This window comes from Taurulus bubalis, assembly GCF_910589615.1.
Source record: "Taurulus bubalis genome assembly, chromosome: 18".
NCBI classification, from domain to species: domain Eukaryota; kingdom Metazoa; phylum Chordata; class Actinopteri; order Perciformes; family Cottidae; genus Taurulus; species Taurulus bubalis.
Window position 1 is genome coordinate 17,873,813 of NC_136606.1, and position 23,283 is coordinate 17,897,095.

At 42.5% G+C, this 23,283-nt stretch overlaps 1 protein-coding gene across 1 annotated transcript in view; it reads right to left on the bottom strand.

Moving 5' to 3' along the window:
* The window catches only part of LOC306750590 (partitioning defective 3 homolog), a gene marked incomplete at both ends in the record, with an annotated part of 310,757 nt that overhangs the window by 279,810 nt on the left and 7,664 nt on the right, over positions 1-23,283 (bottom strand). Inside the window, one exon of the mRNA XM_079234040.1 lies at positions 1,900-2,001. Coding sequence (XP_079090166.1) covers positions 1,900-2,001 — 102 coding nt within the window. The remainder of the gene's footprint in view (positions 1-1,899; positions 2,002-23,283) is intronic.

The following is a 23,283-nucleotide window of genomic DNA, read 5'->3' on the forward strand; positions in this document are numbered from 1 at the left end:
GCAACATTCAACCTGACTGATGCAATGCTAATGATCCCTCCAAGTTACTAAACTTCTGCTCTCTTCAATTTACTATATGGATTCTCTCTTTTATGTTAATGTAAACGCCACAGACACTCAAAAGTGTAACCACACTGACAATTAAATGGAGGCCACACACAGAATACTAACAAAAAGTACCAACATGAATGAATAAATGAACTAAAACAATGAAGCAGTGGACCAACATGAATGGGCTTAGTACTGCACCCATTCTCATAAGAGCAGCGTTGTCATGAATGGGTTAAACCAAGAGGTCTGGTTAACTGTGTTCCCGCCTGTATGGAGAGTAAAACAGGGACAGAGGCAGGAGCTGATAGGGAGAACTGGACAGACTGGATTTACTACTAACAACTATACCAACACACAAAGAAGCAAACACCCACACACACACTGAGATCAGATCATGTGTGTGAGTACACACACAGACATACATAGGGCTGTTCCCCTGGTGTGAAGTACGTTGTCTCAGCCAACATCCGGCTGAGTCATTTACAGAAACTACCAACAGAGTTCTACTACAGTATGTCAGTGTGTGACTAATCGAATGACGTTGGGATGATTGATAGTATGATACAAACTCCAGGGCTATATATACACACACTGAGGCAATGAATATATGAATATATATATAAATAATCAAAAAAGCAGTTGTTATTGTGCTTGTTGATGAGTGTAGCTGATGAAATGTGATGTTCTGTCTGTCACCAGTGGGATGTGAGGAGCCCACACAGCCACCAGGGGGAGCAGATATTCACAGCAAGGGGACAAATGGAAGACAATAATAAGGAGAGAATATATATGTTATATATGTAAAGTAGTCTTCAGTAGGTCGGGATAACTGTAAACTGATGTCTGTAAAGGACCACAGTAGGTGGGAGGACGAGAGGAGAAGAGCTTCATCCACCACCGATCCTAAGTGATGGGTAACCATGGCACCGACCACATATCCATTAGAAGGTGTAGACGCACCTCTTCCACTCGCTCATACACAGTTTCTCATTCACCTACTGATGCTCACACAAAACCAAAGAGCACCAATCAGAGAATTGACAGCTCACTGGAGTTGAAAACCTTAGATATAAAATGTTGTAAATGTATTTTTCAACATGAATCTGCAGCACTGCGTAAGAGGTACACGTGTTCAGATGTCACAGGATAAAGGCGCCTCCCAGATATCTGATATCCTGAGAAAGCTTCAAAAACAGATAGGAATCAAAGTAACACTTTCATTTGAAACTCACTTGTTTCATCACCATTTAGAGAGGAATACGTCGTGATGGCCCAATCTTTGAAGTGATGATGAACACAGATAAATCATTCATGTCTCCACACAGCAGGATCAGCTCAGTGAGCGGGTTGAACATCATTCAACCCGTTTCCCACTCAAAGACACACAGAGGGGTCATTGCTCACTAACGGGCACAAACAGCCAGTGACTCAGGTGTAGTCAGCGCTGTTCCCATGGGAAGGATGCAGTGGGATTGTGGGTAATCATTTGCAGTTGGTCTTCAGGGGGGGCTTTTTCACACACACCCTTATACTGCAAAAGACCCACATCACCTCCACATGTGTGAACGCTACGAAGGTGGAAACGATGAAACAGGGAACCTGGTGATGTGCAGGAAGGGTTCTGTAGTGTTTTAGTCATGATGAGACCGTAAAAGCAGACAGGTGTCATCATAAGCACACGTTGTACTGCCAAAAGAGTGCAGACACAACCAAAGGACAAAAGGGTGAATAGAAATGGGAAGAGGCGGCGAAGCGGAGGACATGACGGTTTGGGAAGATAAACAAATGAATAAAATATGCAAACACACACTCCCCTTTTCTCTCACTTCCACACACACTTTGACTCACCCTGTCTTTGTCGTCCACCACATCGCACAGCATGTCGTCCAGGTCCAAAATGCCTCCATCTCCGTGTTCCAACCTGTGGACCTGGACCCAGTAGCTGGGGTCCTGGGAGAAAAGGGAAAGTATTAGCTCTTGAATGAGATTAGCTTTATTTGCACCACAAAGACTCAGGATTGGAAGCCTTATGTAAGTGAAGCCATACAACATGCTAGCGCTGCCAGGCCAAAGGAATTAGCAGCTCGTGTCTCCTTAGGAAAACAGCTGATCCAATCACCACGTGGCTCATGTAATGATCCGGTCAGCTGGCACACAGGGGCTCTGACATGGTTATGGATTGACATCGTGATAGCAGTTATGAAATGTTTTAATCTCCTGCTGGACGGCCCGCAAAGTAAGCAAATGGCTCAGGCCTTTCTCCAGGAGTAGAAGAGAGAATAAGGAGGTGACACAGTCATTCCTTCTTATAGAAACGTTCACTGCGTAGGAGGTGAAATCTGTCGCCCCTTTTCTTACGTTAGCATATGAATATCACTCATGCATACGTAACGCCTTCAGGAACAGCATGTAGTGCAGATTAAGTCCAACTCAGTACATCATACGAAGTGGAATCAATCCAATGTGACCTTTTAAAATGAGGAACATCAATAACTTTGTTTCTCAAATGATGATGAACTGCTGAATGTTTTTATCAGTTTGTGCTTTAGACTGATCCCAGACGGGGCTTCTCACTCAATGCTGCATGAGATAGTGGAAGTCAGTTGGTGCTACATAGTTTGAGAAGTGTTACTGTGTGGCTACATGTCCATATATCCTGTAAAGACACAATGACATACTGTCTGCAGAACATAACACTACTTTTCACAACAATAAAGCAGCATATTTGCAGGACACGCATGCTCGTGTGAAGCCTCATTAATATGCTGCCCTTCAAAGGCAGAAAGAATTAACTACAGAGGCAGGGAAGTAGGGAAATAATGGTGTGACGTTTTCAGGATGGCTGGCAAATTTGACACTGCAAAATGATTGCCATACACATTATATCAGTGCACTCTGCCTCTGGGAAATTTCAGGTAATTTCAAAACTTGATTGCCTTTAATCTTTATAGAAATAAAATTTCTGTTGTGCTGGGTCACTGACTCTCTGTCGACTCCTACCTTTCATATTGGAATGAATATAATACATTTATTTTCAATATGGCAGTTATTGGTACTCTGCTAAGCTATTTCCGCTATAGCTTGAGAAGGAGTTTGACAGTTTTTTTCTCTATCAGGATATAGAAATGATATATTTCTATGGTATAATATATATTCATCATGATAGAAAATATTCAAGTCTTAACCTCTCTGCGTTTGGCCTTTATGGAGCAGTCTTTAGAGGAAATGACTGGATATGTAAAGCAGCTTCACAGCGTGAATGTTACTGTAAACAGAATATTGTTGAAGAAGAAAGACGTGTGGTTTGGACGTCTAATGTTCAGAGATAAATTGAAAACAAATAATTGTTCTCTTCCTTCCTTCAGATGCGAAAGAGCATTCAGCTCAGTGACTGTCCTTCCTCCTTCACCATGTTACCAAGGAACCTCCTCACTCTTTGGTTCTCTCTCTCTTTCCCCGCCTCTGTCTCTTCCTCCCAAACTGTTTGGGAGGAAGAGTTCGGGTCTGTGGTTAAATGCCTTCATGCACGGCTCTGTTGTATTGAACTCCAACGCGGTTCACCAGGCAAAATGGTCCAAATCATGAGGGGAATAACTGTGTGGTCTTTTCTTTCCTGCACATGTTATTAGGAGGGAAGAAATGGCAAGTTCATCAGGGTCACTCCCAAAAGACAAGACACGGAATCGGAAGCAAAGAGGGAATTATTTAGTTCCCATGTCAGTTCAGGCCACTGAAAGAGGAATGATGCGTCACAAAAGCTACACCTCAATACCACCACTATATATAACATAGGACTAGAGGAAGAAAGACAGAGGAAGAAAGTCAACATCTCTGACTGGAAGTCATTATAAACCATAAACTGACCCTCAGCATTAAACAGGGGAAGAAATCCTCAGCTGTTGACACACCCCATGTCCGTCTGGCATGGTCCTCACCCAGACTTGTTCCTCAGATGGATTATGAGGAACAAATATGTCTCTGATGGGAGCTCAGCCACATAACTTAATCCCAGAAATGCACTCTGGGTGGAAGGAAAGCATTTGATGATGACTGTTTAGATTTGACTTGGTTATAATGTGAGTCGGGAGCCAAGTATGTGGTGCTTTGACTCCAGCAAGCTGAGAACGACCCGTTCAAGGCCTCTTCATCTAGAGAGTATTAGCAGAGGATTCATCACTAGCTGGGATTGGGTTGGATTTTGTGTTTTCGGGAGTCATCTCTGAATGCTTTGGTGTAAATACCACACACACACACACACACACACGCACACACACACACACACAAACACACACACACACACACACACACACACACACACACACACACATAGCTCAGGGTTTCTTTTCCCCCTGGTGTTTACTTGTAAGTATTAGTAAGACCTCCTATGAAGATACAGTTGGTCATGTTAGCCATTCAGCTCACAAAAAACCCAAAGGTCAAATCCCCCGTTTCGACGTCTTAGTATCATTTATTCTTTCTCTCCTATTTTTAAGACCCATTCTACTTGTGAGAATGTGTCGCAGGACATGTCTTTTACTGTTGTATTCCCACTTAAAACATGCTGTTCCTTTCCCAGTGAGGGGTGATCATCTCTTGGGCCATACACATACGGGACTATTTTCTCTATCGCTGAAATATGATACACAATAGTAGAGGTAGTACAGTGACGGAGGGTAGGGAGGACAGCCACACTCAGCAGTTAACCATCATCTCTGCTACGTCATCCAAATGGTGTGCAAGAACGGCTCGGTCATGTTGCTTTCTGACTGACTAAACTATATTTGCATTGCTCTGAAACAATGAACGTTATACAAATAGCGTTCATGACACTGTTTCGGCCTTTAAGGTCATTTTAAGCACGGGAACGCCGCGCGCATCGCAGGAACCAAACCCGCATCAGAGCCCCGTCCGTAGTGGTTAGAGCTGTTAAACACGAGCAGCACTCCATGATGACGTGCACGTTATTGTTCTCAAGTGCAACCAAGTGTCACTCGGCGTTCCCTTTCCAGATCACATGGACGGCCCTTCATTATTCAAGCGCTGAGAGGAACTTGGTACGCAACTAGTTTCTAAACCAGAGACAATGGGCCACTACCGCTTTGTTTCATGAACAAAGAGACACAAACCACAGGAACAAAACATATCGGACGAGTCGAGTCCAGCTTTGATAGACAACCTGAGAGATGTAAATGTGTTGGATCAAAAGTGAATGAAATGTGAGAATAGCATATGGAAGAAAGATTATTGAAAACATGTGGAAACCAGTACAACCTGTGATTATGACCTCTCTAAAGTTACATCAGTGTCTCGTGAAGAGCAACACTTTGAACCAGCACTGAGCCTTGGAGGGTCACGAGTGTCATGCACCATGACACAATGAAAGCAACAGTTGCCAGCAAAGAGATTAAAATGTTAAATATATGACACTCTCCGGATGTGGCAACACACTGAAGCACTTGCAAACTTTATAAAAAAGTGTCACCATAAGTCACCCTTTCATATTATAGTAAATGTCCTCACTTGATGAATGTATCTTCAAATCGTCTTTCAAATATTGTCACTGGAATCAAAAGATTTGACCTGCTGAGTCCCTCGTCAGCGTTATTCCTCTCTTCAAACATTGCATGAGAGACACACCACCCCCCATCTGATCAGGTATCCTCTCAACTGATCCAGTGTAGAAGGTGAGGGGAAACAGTGAGGTGGTTGTTCTCTGTGACACACACACACACACACACACACACACACACACATACACACTTGCGACATAAGCTCAGACAATAGCTCTCTTCAGCCCATTATCTGTGTCTTTATACCCGAGTGGGTTGCCTGTTCCTGTCGAAGGACCACACAAAGACCGGTGCCCTGGAGGAACGTGGGAGAAGGGAGGAGGCTGTGAGAAAGTGTGTGTGAGAAAGAGAGAACATGTGCCCGTGTGTGTTTTATGATTGCTGCATTAGCGCCCTGCAACTGTTCCAATTCCCACAGGGACAGGCCTGCAGGAGGACCTTGTGGCGCAACGGTAGCGCGTCTGACTCCAGATCAGAAGGTTGCGTGTTCAAATCACGTCGGGGTCATTGCTTTTTGCAGACGCCGAGAGAGGATGAATGTCCACAGTAACTGTAGATTTTCTACACATTGAAATACCTTCATACCGACATGTGTCGATTAATTCAGAGTGAAAGCGGTGTGCAATATCGGTTCATAGCAATTTCATACCAGACTTCTGAAAAATGTACTTTCCCTCAGTCCTTCCATTCCCAATGTTGACTTCGGTGTTTGAGTGATCTGGGTTAAAATCTGTTTTTGGGCACCTTTTTTAGAAAGTTGAGTTAACAAAGTGAGATCATGAGTAAAAATGTTTTTGTGTAAAGCTCAGGAGATCTAGAAGGGGCTTCAGTTAAACAGTACATCATACTGACTGCAAACATCTGGGCAACATCTTCATCGGTCTGGCTCAGGCCAGACCGATGAAGATGTTGCCCAGATGTTTGATGGAAAGGAAAAAAAATAGTTGCAGGAAAAGACAAGCCAACAGCGTTGGCAGACTAATGCTGCGTTCACACCCGTCATCGCCCGGCATCACCGCCATCACCGGCATCACCGCCATCACCGCCATCACCGCCATCACCGCCATCACCGCCATCCTGCCGTTGCTGAATCAAACTGCTGCTGGTCCGCTGAAGTACCAGCAGCAAAAACTGTGTACACATATTTTATATTATTACAATAAACTCATTATGTTTCAACTCAGTGTAAAAATCAAAGAGCTAAGTTATGGGTTTGGGCGATTATTTATGGGCAAATAACTACTAAAATCTCAACAAGTAATTTAGAGAGGACTGCACAATCTCCAGATTGTCAATGCCTGAGCAAAGGGTTTGGGCTCCACTATTAGGCTCTGACCTCTGACCTGGGAGCCCAGACCTCCCTGTGAAGCATCAGTCCAGCAGCAGCTCAAGCTCCCACTTTCAGAGGTTGACTCTGCAGCACAATAACAGCTGTGATTTATGGAGTGCATGTTCTCCCCAGTGAGTCATAAACACTAGTGTCACAAACGCTTTCTGCCTCTCTTGTGCATGCAAACACACACACACACACACACACACACACACGCACACATGGACACACCTCCCTAGCTACTTTATCTTAGTCAGAACATTCACTGCTGCCATCACGCAAAAGTAAAACAAATTCAAAATAGAAGATATAGGACAGTATCAGGCGACTTCTACAACTACGACACAGGGTTCATACACATTGTGACCAATGGATTTCCATGACTTTTCCATGACTTTAAACCAAATTTCCATGACTAAACATTTTGTGAATTCTCAGTGTAAACATGAAAAAGTGAGTAAATGTAGTATATAAACTAACAATGAGAATACAAAGCATACAGTAAACCTTAAATGACACAAATGAATGAGACAATAGTTTGATTAAAAGAATAAACATTTATATAGATGCCTGAATGTATGCCTGCTTATATTTTGAGCGTCTTTCTTTTAAAAGCGTATTCATTATTTCTAACTCAGCGTAAATGAACGTCACGAATACATGGATATAATGTGTCGATTCATAATGTGTCCACACATTTGCATGACTTTTACTAAACCTTTGAGATTTTATTTTGTTCAAGGTCTTTTCTAGGCCTGGAAATAACCATTTTAAAATTCCATGACTTTTCCAGGTTTTCCATGACGGTAAGAACCCTGACTACAGTTGATGAAAGTTGATGGAAAGCAAACAAAAGCCTCATATAATGTTAATTCTCAATAAACAGCCACGTTTACTGATACTTTGAACAGCATCCTGAAAGAATGAGTGCACTTGTATTGAAGACAATAGTAGATTATCCAGTTTAGTGGTAGTTCACCAGGTTTGCCTTCGCTCACTACAAGAGGCAGACCGTCCCTTCAGGGCATGACATTTGCCTCCAAGTGGATAACGGCCGTCCCAAACTGTGGGCTGAGCGCAGTCTGTCTGTGTGTACATAGTAATGGGCTCGTCTGCTGAGGGAAGCCTTCCGCTGGTATTCCTCTGAGAGAAAGTCACCTCCAGGGTCTCTGCATTATTGATGGCCTGCCTGCCCAAAGCAACCAGCAGAGAATAGCACTGAAAGAAATATGACACCTCGCTACAGACATGCGTGCAGCTCTGCACACACCGGAGGATACCGCATGTTATCACAGGAGCAGTCAGACACATGCAGCTACTGCAACCAAGCAGAGACAAAGAGAGGTGTGCTCTCCCACAGAGACAGCAACACGCTACCATTTGTTACATCACTGCCCCAAAGACCCCATTCATACCAAAACGGACCCGTTTTCTAATCACAACCTTACGTTAACCTAAATCTACAGACCAAGCATGAATACATACTCATCACACTGCTGAGAAATATACAGATCTTGCATGACTTATTTGCAAACTAGTTTGTCTCCAAAATTACTCCATTTAATTAAAGATGACCCATGCTTTTAACACAGTGATACCTTCAGAAGTATCACGTAAAATTGATTTATAGGGAATGATATGGATTTCATAGGAGAAATTCATTGGTTTGGCTGATAAAACACAATGAACTATAGTGGTTAGACTGCACTCCAAACTGTTTTGTGAATACAAAGTGAGCATCCAGCACAGCCTTGACGAGTCGACTATATTGGCAGGCTGCTCTCAACAATTGTCCAATTACATATTTACAAAGTCTCCAACTTCTGCGCTCAATCCCTCATTCCCATTGTTCCCATAAACAACGCACTTCACGATGAATCGTTCAGCTCGTGCAATAATTCAGTTGAATCCACAGAATGTGGGTTAGTGGCTCAGTTGCACAAAACAACATCTTGCATTTGGACTGAACAAAGTGCTCAGAGAAATAAAAGAAAACCAAGTTTGCTCATTAATTATGATTCCAAACTACTTTACCGAATGGAAACAAGCTGAAGTTTCCCACACAACTGGCACCAATGAAAACTTGTACTGAGAAACGTCCTTTTAATAAGAGGGGCTACCACAAGATTAATGACTTTGCAAGATGGACAGGTTTGTAGCGCAGGCACATATGAAAGGCTCAAAGAGATATATGTATATTTCCTTTGGCCAACAGTTGACATTTCCCCACATTGGCACGAAGCAGTGGCAGTATTAGTGCCAGAGAGGTACGCAAGGGATCAAGCTGGTAATACAGGCCAGCCCGCCAAACACCGAGCCAAATCCTGCAGCCTCATAACACGGAGACCCTGCAAATATCTGCCACACCTAAACACACTGAGCCAGAGCAGAGACTACTGGCAATGCTCTGGAGTCTCATACTGCTGAAGAGAGGCAGAGAGCCAGAGGAAATATCCTTCTGTTACTATAAGTCAACGACTCGGCTATTCTTTAGACAAATGGCACCCGAGTTTGCAAGCTTTCTGATTCGGGATGAGTTGTATGCTTGGATCAACCTCTGAGTCTCTCCTGCTGAGTGTTTCTGCTGCTTGAACCGGGGATTTGTAGTCCCTGAACCTTGTTTCTCCAGGACTACAACTGCACGCATCACATGATAAGTACAACGTGAAAAGCTGAGCATCTGGTCTGGAAACAAAAACAGGTTGGACCGCTTTGTGTGTGTGTGTGTGTGTGTGTGTGTGTGTGTGTGTGTGTGTGTGTGTGTGTGTGTGTGTGTCCGCGCAGGCAGACATGCTGCCTCATGGCTCAGCGTGAGCTGCAAACTGCCGCTGCGATGAAGGTTTCACTAACAAATTAAAACAGACATCATCACACGAGGATCTCATTGAGCAGTTTCATAATGATGCATCATTAAGACAATTTAAGAGTAAACCTTCAGACAGGATGTGCCCAGGATTAAGAGGCAGGAGACACTTAAAAGAAAAATCTTTCTAATCGCCCTAAAACAACCATCTTTGGGAGCTTCTGGGCCCACGGATGTGCATAAGCTACATACATGCATTGCTTTGATACATGCCCAACTTATAGGTCACTGTAGTGATGCATAATGTACCTTCAGACATCAGACATAAATGAAGACTGGACTATGAACTGGAGCTAGCATGTTGACTTATATCCCAAAGTCACATTTTTATTTGCATGTTTATTAGCAATCTGACTGGAGAGGCAAGCAGAGGCTGCTTGTTTGGGCAGCTAGCCAATTTCATCCCATTTGAGACAAGTGGTCATTACAACAGCAGGCGGGCTTTAAACACACACACACACACACACACACACACACACACACACACACACACATACACACACGCACACACACACACACACACATACACACACTTACTGTCTTGTGCATCAAAGACTTCCGAGAATATTGGACAAGCAAGGTAGCATGCATGATTTGGCAACTGGGGTGCACTAAAGAGAAGGTCATGTCTAATTATATGCAATTATAAGGATGAATGTATTTGCGCAAGCAGAAAATAATACTATTTATTATTATATAATATAAATACAATGTACCCCTGGCTTGAATGATAGACTATGGTTCACACATGCTATACAATACATTACTTTGTGATGTCATGGCTAAATCTAGTCTCTAGTTGACCCTGAACTTAAGAAAAGGGACACTTTTCTCAGGGGTTTGATAAAGACTGTCGGTTTCAAATGATTATCAGAAATCCACGAACAGAAACAGAGGGTGAGGGTGTCATGTTACTGAAAGGAGAGTTCGGTCTCAGACTCTGAGGGAGACGTCCCATACAGGCCATCTGCTCAGCCTTGGCCTGTGGAGAGGGACACTCAGATTTGGTACAGATGTGTCATATCTGTGTGTTATTGGCAAGAACCTTTGACAGAATTCAAAGAAAGTCTATCATCCATTGCAAGTGTGTTCTTTTCTTGAGATTCTTTAAATGTTTAGTCATAATTTAGGGGGAAAGTGAAAAGTGCAAAACATACTCTGAACATTTCATATTCAAAAGAGCAACACCGACAATAACAATAACTGAGGAACAGAATAAATCCCTGTAATATTCAACTAGCAAAGCGAAGACAACTTAGCTTGATAGTTTATCCTCAAACAATGTCTATCTGCTACACAAGGATGATGATGCCACTGAAACATGTTGAGAGCACTGTGAGACTCTCTGTCTACTTATAGAAACAGCAGTCAGCACAATTTCGGCACACTTTGGTTTATTATTTCATAAGCGCAGAGGTTACGCTTGCCAGATGGGACCTCCGAACGAACCAAGAGAAACACAGAGCGGGTGAGTCACCAGAAACAGACAACCCGCAGTGGACATGTCACGAGACACACGGCTCTTTAGACTGCAGATGTGGAGCACAGAGAGATGGTCAGAAGGCCGTTGTGATGTGTGTGTGTGTGTGTGTGTGTGGGCTCAAGAACAACATGTGTAGAGCAGACATTGAGATCCCAGGAGTGTAAAGGCCAGTAAGTGGGAGTGCCAACTGTTTGGTCTTACATGTTGAGACAGCGCTCGCCACATCTGCACTGCAACTGCTGAGCTCAGCGTTGGCTCATGCTGTTCTTTAAGGCCGTAGACTCTCATGCCACTTTCATACACAGCTGGTGCGTCTTACGTCGGAGGTAAAGTACACCTGTCTCTTCTTTTCCCAACCAAAGCTGCTCATATGTCCACGAACGACATGAGACAAAGAAATATATTTCCAGACTAAAGTGAAATCAAACTGAGCTCTAATGATGACCCTCAGTGGTGCACTATCCATTTCAGCAGAGAGGATGGTCTAGATCTAGCACATCAGTATTAATTCAAGTCCTGTGTTTGTGTAAACAATTCCTAAGTGTTGAAAATCTCTGACCCTGACATGATTTGAACACGCAACCTTCTGATCTGGAGTCAGACACGCTACCATAGCGCCACAAGGTTTGAAAATCTAATTGACAAAACAAATGCAAACTGGACTCGATACACTCAAGAGACATAAACACTGTGTAGAATGTCCAAACCTGTTGGAGACCATCTTCGTGTAAAGATAATACACCTTTTTTTTTCTCCAAGAGTTTCCGATGTGAACGGAATTCCTGAACCTCTGAATCGCCGTCAGGGAAAAAGAACTCGCAGACACACACAGTCAACGGGAAGAGGCAGGGAGGGGGTGCTGATGAAAGACACTTTCCAAAGGATTACTGTGGAAAACATCCAAGATCCACAAACACTGACATATGAAACAGAGAGTTACAGTAAAGTGAAGGACTCAAAAATACATGAGACGCAAACAATGTTGAAGACAGCTAAAGACAAAGAGACGACAGGCCAGATGTGCGTCTGCACTTGGAAGGAGCTGCGTTTGTGTTTCCCGATGTCTTGCCAATCCTCAAACGGAGCTCTGCTCCCTCACATCGATTAACTGGTGATAATAAGTGATTGCTTGGACAAGAACTGGCAAAGTAAAGTGGAATTAGACGTGCTGTACGCGTGAGGACTATCCTATTCCAATAGAAGTCTGGACGTTACAGCTCTATTGACAGTAATACGTCTCTGGAGGATCTGTGTGTGATTTTATGACTGCTGGAAGAAGCAAGATGCAGAGGTCTCTTTTTTGCCAAGGACAATATTGCAAGGAAGGAATGATGAAAGAAGAGGCAGCAACAGTAAAGAAGGTGCAGAGCTCCATTTATCCATGTGCTTTTACCACTCCTACCTTGCTCCAGCATTGGGCTCTAATCAACATAGCTAGAATGATTTAGACAACATATAGATTATTTTTGTATTTAATTAGTGTGATGATTGATTGATTAGTACACTGCGATGCATGTATCGTATATCCAGTACTGTACGGCAGTGATTTCCATTAGTTTTCTTCTTCTCAGACCACGTCATGTAATTTGAGAAACCTTTCAGCATCGGGTAAACCCCCACACACACACAACAGAGAACCGTAATTATCAGGACAATCATGACCTCTAATGCTGCGTTCACACCAAAGCAATTTTGTGCGTCATTCGCTTCATTCAAACTAGACGCGTCGGAGATGGGGGGGGGGGGCTTATCTCTGTGGAAACTGAGCCATTTATTTCCGCCATTAATGGAAGAAATACACACTATTTCTGCTTTGTACATGTTGTGGAAGTCCCACAACAGTCTGAACATCAAACGCCTCGCGTCTGGGTTCATGACATCAGGCGGATTTTGCTTTTTCGCGTTATATTTGTTTATCAATCAGTGTTTGTCCAAGAGCATGATGTCTCCTATATTTCTGCCAGATTCATGTCTCACTATCCGATAGCATGCCGATAGCATGCCGGTAGCATGCCGATAACATGTCGATAGCATGTCGATAGCATGCCGATAGCATGTCGATAACATATCGATAGCATGTCGATAGCATGCCGATAGCATGCCGGTAGCATGCCGATAGCATGTCGATAACATGTCGATAACATGTCGATAGCATGTCGATAGCATGCCGGTAGCATGCCGATAGCATGCCGATAGCATGTCGATAGCATGCCGATAGCATGCCGGTAGCATGTCGAAAACATGTCGATAAAATGTCGGTAGAATGCCGGTAGCATGGCGATAGCATGTCGATGACATGCCGGTAGCATGCCGATAGCATGTCGATGACATGCCGGTAGCATGCCGATAGCATGCCGATAGCATGCCGGTAGCATGCCGATAGCATGCCGGTAGCATGTCAAAAACATGTCGATAAAATGTCGGTAGCATGCCGATAGCATGCCGATAGCATGCCGGTAGCATGTCGATAGCATGTCGATAGCATGCTGATAGCATGTCGATAGCATGCTGGCATCAGAGAGGCATGGCGTTCCACACAACAGCATTGGCGTCCAGTGTGTGTGTCCTGACATCCATTTGGCTCTAGTATGCCTCCGTTGGCGGCTTGATGGCAGAACAACTTTGTACCTTTTATGCAGAACATAAACATCTGTTTTATGTACAATCTTAGGTAAAACTGGCTAAAGATCTGTGATGTGTCGAAAAGACTGTGTGACGCAGCGTTAGAGTATCTGACCACATCAAACGGCTGCATGTTCACATCATGTCGTGGTGAGTGCAGTGGAGCGAAGCCTTCAGAGATCAAAGCTGCACACCGGGGTTTTAACACGACTAAGCCCCTTTCTTCTGTCTGTAAAAGCTTCACCTCAATAAAAGAGAACCACCTGCTCAACTCGTACTTTACCAGCATGGCCTCTTTCTCGTCTTGATGTCTCTGTTATTTTTTCAGCACGTCCATTAAGCACCCAAGTGCCGAGGGGATTTGTTCTAAAAGTGTGAAAGACAGCCAAATGACGTGTCATCCAAAGACAAATAAAAAGATGACGTTATCTCGATGAATTAGTTCAGGATTCACAACATGTATAATCACTTCTCCCTGGGTTGTTTGTGCTGACTAATAAGCAAGTGTTCCATCTTGAGGTGCGTGATTGTTTATTTATGTTGCTTGTTGAGCATTTATTATACATGTATAAGTATCACAGAGCCGTGGCAAAACTATTCACGAATCTACCATAGTGTTGACTACTGTGGTGGTATGATAATGAATAGGCTTTTCAAACATTCACATGAATCTTGTATTAATCCAGAATGAGCCCATGCACTCATTAAGCACTTCTCTGCATCGCTTTACATGTTTGTGTTCCTGTGAAGCATACAGTCCTCCACTCAGCAGAAACAGCTGGAGGGTCCTATAGAAATGTATCAGCCCATGTAATATGCAGATTAACATTCAGCAAATGATTCACAGGTGGCTGGACAGATTGGATTTGTGCTATCCAAGCGTATCTCATACATATAATGTAATTATGTTGGAATCTCTGGATGTAGATAAGGGCCAATGTGACAGTCACTGAATTCAATCCAGTTTTACTTCAGCCTTGGTTTGAGATGTTAGGAAGTGAAACTTAACATGCACACATGATCATGTCTACTCAGATGTATTGAGACCATTAAGAATGATGTGATTATCATCTCAGAGTTATCACATAGTTTTTCATGAATCATGAGACATTTATGAAGACAGTTTTTTGCTTTTTGTTTTATTCCAAATGAATGCAATCTGCTTCTGTATCCTGGTGTGTCAACTCTAAGAGCAGCGCTAGGAAGAAACACACATGGCCACTTAGCCACTCGGCTGCTTTTCTGCTCACTGTCTTGAAGCTTGGCAGCATAAACAGCATCCAAAGCCAAAGACTTTCAGAGACGCCTGGCTCACACACAGTTAGCAGCCTGCTAGTGCAAGTGTGCAGAAGTGTGTGTTTGTTTGCGTAGAGTCACTGAATAGACTTCCTTGCATTAGTGTCCCGGTTTTGGCATGCACAGCATTGTTAAAGTCAGATCAAGGAGTCTGAGGTTATTAAGATTGAGGGACCCTGGTACCCCATTCCCTAAAACTGGAGGTGTTATTAGTCTCCAGCATACAAGAACAGTGGCACAAACTCTCTTGTTTAGACCTGCAACATACAGTATACGCCCACAAATCACTGACACAGAGTCTGTTTATCATCCAAGAAATATAATTATTCCAGTTATCATTACTCTGCTCTGATAAAAAAAGAACGAAAGAGGGAAATCCCTAACCTCAAAAACACAATGTGTCTTCCTTGTGTTTCTACTTTGTAATTTTCCAATTTCCCCATGTTGACCTTCTAATGGGCAACGGAGTCTTCCAAACATAATAACTTTATATTTAACTTTCACGGTACCCACCCACAGCTAATGATGTGTCTGTGAAGCGAGAAGCAGTGCCATTCAAGATGTGCACACACACAAAAGGGTTTGCATGAGAAAGGTTCCCTTCGGTGAAGCACAGGAATACTCTGCTCATGTGGGTTTCATCATGTCGCCACAGGAGCACCAGCTGGGAAATATTAAGTTTAAAAAGTGAGACGGGGGACAATATTGAGTATGTCAAGTCTCCCGGCTGCCACAGCTCCTTCAAGTCCTACTACTACTACTACTACTACTACTACTACTAGTACTAGTAGTAGTAGTAGTAGAACTTCTCTCGATTACTACTAACTACTGCTACTCTCTACTACTGTTACTTCTCTCTGCTACTTTCTCCTGTTAGTTAATGAACTCTGCAACCTTTAAAACCTCGGAATGCATTGTACCACGCCATGCTCACGTCTCAACATGACCACCATCATGCTCTTCGCTTTCAGACCTCCAAACATGTTACAAAATGCCTCCGATGTCTTCTAAACATTGAAATGAAATGTATAATCAGATAATGAGCAAACCGTGTAAGCAATCACCTTTCAATAGATGGACTTTTTGACTGTGAGCCGAAAGAGGAGATACTTTTAAAGACGGTATTGGAGAAAGAAAGGATGATAGATGGAGATGGAGAAGAAGAAAAACACAATATGGAAGGAGAAGGGGTGAATACAAATACAGGAAACAGGGGGAGGGTGTAAAAAGGAGGATAAAAGAAAGGGGGAAGACAACAAAGGGAGGGGATGAGACAGGAAGGAGGTTGAGAGAGAATAAAAAAGATGTTGAGAGAAAGCACCGGAGGCTGTGCTGCAAGGTTAAATCTAATGAGCTCAGTGTTTATCGACGAGTGAATTAGGGACACAATTACGCCAGGGAGAAATTTTCATCCACGTGCATGTACACACACACACACACACACACACACACACACATCCTAGTCTAGGTAATTTCAGAACCTGCTGATGCTTGAAACAAGAATGTAACATAAAGCAACCTCAATACATGCCATTCTCTTTGGCTGTGCATGAAGACAGAGCGACGCTGAGCTGAAAATAACTTGCAGCGGTCCATTCAAACCAGCTCAGAGCTACAAGTGTGAGGAACATGGACACCATGAAGTTTACTGTTCACCCTTCCCCATGGGGAACAGCAGTGTTGTTACTGTGCTCTATGTTGTGTCATACTCCACTTGTTAGTCCTTCTCTCTGTGATGTGCCATGACACAAACGCACAAACAGCAACAAACTAATAAAAAATGTCCTCCACCGCTGGGCCCACAAGCCAACCAGTGTGCCAACAGCATTGCTGTGAGATATGCAAGGTGATGCGTGTGCCATTGTATCCGTTTGACTTCCTACAATCCTCCTGCTGCTCCATCACCCCTCCTTCCCCTCCGCCCAGTACTTTCACTGAAGCTGTTCTCAGTCAGTGAGTGATGGAGGAGAGCCCATCAATCTCTCTTTAGGACCTCCAGAGTTGAAGGCTTGATGTGCGAGGAGGGCCACTGAGGAGGGAAAACGGCTGTTTCAGTTTGACTTCAGGGTATGTGTGCATCATCAAGTAGTGGTGGTGGTGGTGGTGAGTAAATTGTGGCAGATTCCCATGCAGTCAGTTTGTGAAGATAAGGAGATCCACTGTAAGCAGTGCTAGGTTGATACAGCAGAGGGAGTTCAAGTGGACTGGTGTGTGTTTACCTCTGAGCTAGAATGTACACAAAGCAATGCAGTGTATTTTTTAATCGATTCCTGGCCAATGGAGAAAAAGAACACCTCCCATTTGAAGAACCTGTTTTGTTTCTAAAGGACGAAACAACAGCTTTTAGCAAACAGATCTGGACAAAGCAAGACAAGGTCAGCAGTGTCAGACGAGAAGATGGGTGTTTAAACCACGTCAAGCTGAATGGATTTCAACCAAGCTTTACACTTAAATGTTAAGACTGGTTCTGAAACTAAGCTAATGATTGCACAGGTTTGATGTAGTATTGCTGAAGTCTACTCAAAAGATGACTCTGACTGTCATAAAGATCTACAGTATATGTGACGAGAGGTGATATGCTCAAAGTTTAGCATAGCTTGGTTTGAGCAAATAATTAATGTCTAAAGTAAGTCCTCAAATTTGGCTCTGAATCAACTGAGAACAGGTTGGAGATTTTCTTGGGAATACTGCGGGCAACATTGCCAAGAGGTGATATAAGTTTAGGTGCCTTGGGGCGCTCTGTCATTTGCAATGAGAAGGGTTGCTGGGAAATATGTTTGGCTGATCGACACTGATAGTAGGAAACCGGCTCAACCAGATCATTCACCTAAACCTGACAGCACATACACGGAAACGTAGGTATGCACATACACCCACACACTCTCTCCAGGACGCAACATCAACACAAACATACACTCATTTGCAAGGAAGTTGCAGTGTCTGACAGGTGAAGATAGAGAATGTTTACATAGCCTTGCTATGTACATGACACAAAACACCTGAGAGGTTTTGTTTAGTTAGAGGTACACCAGCAGGAGACTCTGTGGTGGTGGAGGAGTGTAATCTAAGACACCAACACCCACAGCCAATCTGTGAAAAGCCTTAACTACAACAAATAAAGGTCAAGAAAGAGCCCTTTTACACTAACAGTGAAGTTCTGACTGGTTTCAAGAGTCAGGCTACTGCATTACCCTGTAGGCATAGACCACTTTCTGAAGCAAATACACATGCATGCTCAAAAAAATGCACACTGTCTTGTTCCGCATTTTTTGTTTTGAGAAAAGGTACGATTTTATCCTGCAAATACAAAACATATTCCCTCCAATGTACAGATAATTAGAATTGAATGCAGTAGATGTATTTCCATTCACCGAAAGGTTGCACAATCAGCAGTTATCATATCTGGTCACCATCTTTAAGGCACATGTTTTGGAGATGTGGGGATCTGTTTGCAGGAAGCAGATGCTATTTGCAGGCAGTCTCCTACCCTCAGGCATTACTGATCCCTAATCATAGGGTGTGAGGTAGTTGGCCTGTCAGTGGCAAGTCAGCATCAGAAAACAGACGAGGAGCAGAAATCCATCTGTTATCAATGTACTGAAGCCCGAGCAGAAAGACGAATACCAATCCATGATTCCTCATGACATCTTTCAAGTAAGCCTGAAGTGTCTCTCAATTGTTTTTGGGGGAGGGGTAATGACAGAAGATGTTTAGCATACTAACTTTTGCTAATGTTGTTATAAGACAAAGAGGTTTAAGACTATGAGAAAATTTGCTGCAGAAAACTATTTAGTCATTCAAGTAGAAAAAGGTTTTAAATATCAAAAGAACTGTTTAAACTGTTACTCTTCAGACTGCAGCACAGTATCACAGGGACGACTTGGTCCAAGGGTATTGGACAATGGTTGTGAAATACAAGCTCGTAGTTATATTTGAAAAGTAATTATTGGAAAGAAATACACTCATGAATCCTAACCCACTCAGAGAGGTCAGAACAAACCCATGAACGCACTGTGACCGACCCCGATTTCACATTTGATCTGTACTGATTGACCCCATTTCAAGGTCCAAGTAACAACTAATCATACTGCAACATGTTCTGTGACCAGAAAAAAATGTCTGGGCAGGAAATTACTCTGCACAGATAAATCAGTGTCTTAACATATTCATCAGTGAAATCTCTATGTTGGCCATCCAAACTAGATGAGCTGAATTCACAACTCATTTGCAGAAACACAGAGTCATACTAAGTCTACTCTTGAGCCAACAGCTTAGTGCTTTGGGATGATCTCATAGTTGGTGCATCTGTCTACACACCAACGCGTCTTCTGCTCAATGACTGAACACCAGCACCTCTATATCACTCTATTTACACTAAATGCACAAAGACAGTTGGTGCTGCTCGCTCTCTACTGGCAAACGTAGATGAAACCAACAAACCACAACATCATCAAACAATATGGACTCATTATTATGATCAATCGGTCAGATTGCAGTCAGATATTGACCGTATGGTGGAGACGTCCTTGCAGTAAAGTAGTGACAGGATGTCAGGAAGATCCTTCATCAATTAAGCCCCACTGAATCCCTGACTGCTTTAGTATATTTCCACAACAGAAACTCTTGAATCAATGCCCTGGGAACAGACAAGAGTGAATTCCCAGGAAGGGAAGTACTAACTTTGATTTGAGATACTTTAAGCTCCAGAGCACAAAACCTGCCAAAACATTTTCCCTTGCGTTCATTAACTTCACAAAGAAAGGAATCCACTTTAGCATGGTAGCAAACTTTCCTCATCCCTCTGTTCATACTGCCCTGCCCTGCTAAATCGGTCTGCTAAATCGGTCCAAATGACTGCAATATCCTCCAGTCTAAACTCATCTAACATTCAGGATTTATTTTCCTCCTGTAGCCTTGGGCTTGCCATTTCCATTTCACAGTTCTGTCTGGATGTTTGAGGGGATATCTTAGTGGGCAGATGTTTTGAAAACCCCACACAAACAGATTAATATTAATATACAGATAGAATTGCCAGTTGTCAATTTATAAGCGGTGACATCATTTATTTTTTCAAAGAATTTGAATGAGCAATAGTGCAAAACTGCATATATTGAATAATTGTTTCAATGTGATATCCCATTTCCGACACTTATGAACAGATACTTTTCAGAAAAGAGCCGGTTTGGTTGCAGTGTATGCAAAACAATGGAAAGTAGAGGAAGTTAATATAAGCAAGGGAGAGATTATTCAGTTATTTAGCAAAGGAAATGAAATAGTGCCCTAAGCTTGACAGACAAAATGATAGATTCCAGACCATTAGGGAACGGATCATGAGGACAATTATGGCAGATCAATAGATGAGGGGTTTGAAAGACACCAGGCAGTTAATCAGGTTAAACTGCATCCAGGGAACTGCTGTATCAACAGCATGACAAATTAAGTTCATGCTGATCATGAATGCTAAATGAATAATGAATGTTAAAAAGTCCTAAAGCCAAACCCAGTTTAAAATTAAATTGGGGCTGAAAAACATCTTGGAATTAGATATTTTACTTTTTAACTTTAACTAAGTTTTTAAGTCTCAACACATTGACGACTTTATTAGAGAGGCATCTGATCATGATGTATAGGTCATTGGCAGTTAGTATGTTAGCGTCCTATTAGTATAGTATCCTAGAAGTTAGCATAGTGATCTTCTAGTACTGATATCAAATTACAATGATTCCGCAAATATGCTGAATTACTATTGCTGATTAGGTTTCAACAAAATCAAATATAGGTTGAACAGTGTTTGATAAAAGCTTTTTGCAGCCACTGATTATACACGCCTATAACAACCATGTTTGTTTAGTTCATCCACTGAAAGAAAGAATTTGTGTGAGAGTTGAAAGGCCCAGAGTGCATTAGTGGGGTCAAAAGTCAATGGCAGACAAAGCCACTTTGATGTTGTAGGCTATGACAGTTTTTCCAAATCTTATATTGCACAATCAAGTCATTCTAATTCTCCCAAACAAATAATACGACATAAAAATCAACTAGCAATGAATTCTTCATTCTAAATTGTATTTTCCCACCACATGTACAAACTTGGCTCTCGTGCTCAAGCTCTGTATTTCCAAACATCTGCCTGTTTGGGAGCAAGGCACTGAATCCCAAAAGGGGTACTGTTTTTTGGGGAAGCCTGCACATTTTATCATTTGACATCCCTTCTGAAACATTTTTCAGTTATTTTTCAGCCAACAGATAATCTGGAAGCTGTACAGAATGATTAGTATGCACCTCAGGATCAAAGAAAGGTTATTTTGCCTCAAAGATACTGCATGTCAGGTTAGAAAATCAGGAAGACAAATTAGCTAAATGGACAGAGACCCTTTTGACCTTTTCCCCTGAGGATGAGAAGGGAGTCGTGCTGGGAGAGATAACACCAGTGATAAAGATGTCAAAGAAAAGCAAAAAGAAAGAGAGTTGAAAGGAGATAATAAATGTAATTTGTCCCAAGTAGCAAATTAAACCTGCTGCAGCAGTGTGTGTGTAATAGTAGCCTGTGTAAAACAGTATAGTCACAAGCGTAACAAAAGTAGTTTGGTAGCTAAAGCTTGGCTCCAAAGTTTTTGACACGTGAACAAATAAATACAGTCCATTGCTGTGAGGGTGTGACAGAGGCCGCTCATAGTAACAAACACGCAAATATAAAACTATAAACATCCATCTTTGTGTACTCGTTCCGTGGGCATTCCTTGCTTTTGTTTAACTTTTCGAACATTTTAATCATCTTTAATTTAGGGTTGTTTTCCTCTATTTTGCTCATTGTGTTTTAAGGCAATTTTTTTACAGTAATAAATACACAACTAATACCTCAACTGTAGAAGGCTAAAAGCAGCATTTTTTCATAAAACAGAGCTAAAATAATATGGACATTTGTCAGCTGACCGGAAACACAACTCCAAATGAATGCTTAGCTTCCTCCATTTCTGCTGTGTGAAACAGCCACTCGCTTGCTAACACGCTAGCAATGGCTGCTTAATGAAACGACAGTACTGGCTTTCTGTCTGTCCGCTCATTTAGAAGTTGCTCTGTGAACTCGGGGCCAAAAAGAAAGAAAAAAACGTTATATTGTCTTTTTCACAAAAAATGGCTTGTCATAGCAGGGAACACAGAGGGGTAATTAATGCCTCACATTGGGTTGCATTCCATTCATGTGTACTCCTTCTGTGGGCTTGCTATCCTGAACGCTGACTCACGGCATGACTTACATGCCGGTGAGTAACCATGACTTACACAAAAATGGAACCTCGTTAAAGTTATTAGTTCCACCTGTGCTTTGCTTGCCATTAAAAGTCAAAATGTCTACTGCAGCTTACGCTTCTAGACAGAAAAAACGTTCAAATACTAATATTGTATTTAGATTTTTTTTAAACCTTTTATCATGTTTCATTTTGGGTTGTTTACATCCATTTTGTGTGTGATGTACCGTTTTGTTGTTGCTTCTACATAAAGTATGTAGAAGCATGAATGTGATCCTGTCCTAGTGCGACAAACCAAATACCCTGGCATTGCAACATGAAAGGGGTCTAGAACACCTCATCCTTACATAAGGTTACGTAAGAAATATACCAGGTCTTCCATCTGAAAGACAATCATCACGAGGTCTTGTTCTTAATTCCTCAACAAACACACTGTGCTTTTGCTTCGATAACTCAGTGCTCAGGAACTGCAATCGTGGCCACAGAAATAAGCTGTTGACAAAACAGTGGATCACACCCAAGAGGGCCTGGCGTGGCCTGCGTGTCGAAACACCGCAAACTACATAGTTGGCCTTTGCTACAACTTGCACACACAGTTGGATCCCGCTGAAAGCAGGAATTGTGGGGGGGAAAAGCAACAACTTGGGGGCACTTCAGAGGGCTACTGTACCAAAACGAAAAAGGAAATGGGCTAAGTCTCATCCAAATCGAAATAATTTGTGAATCCGCCTCGTGACGTTTAAATGGTTCTTCATTCGCAGATACTAAACCCTTCCAACAAATCGAGCCCCTAGATTTTCGGTAACCCTGCTGAAAAACAGACT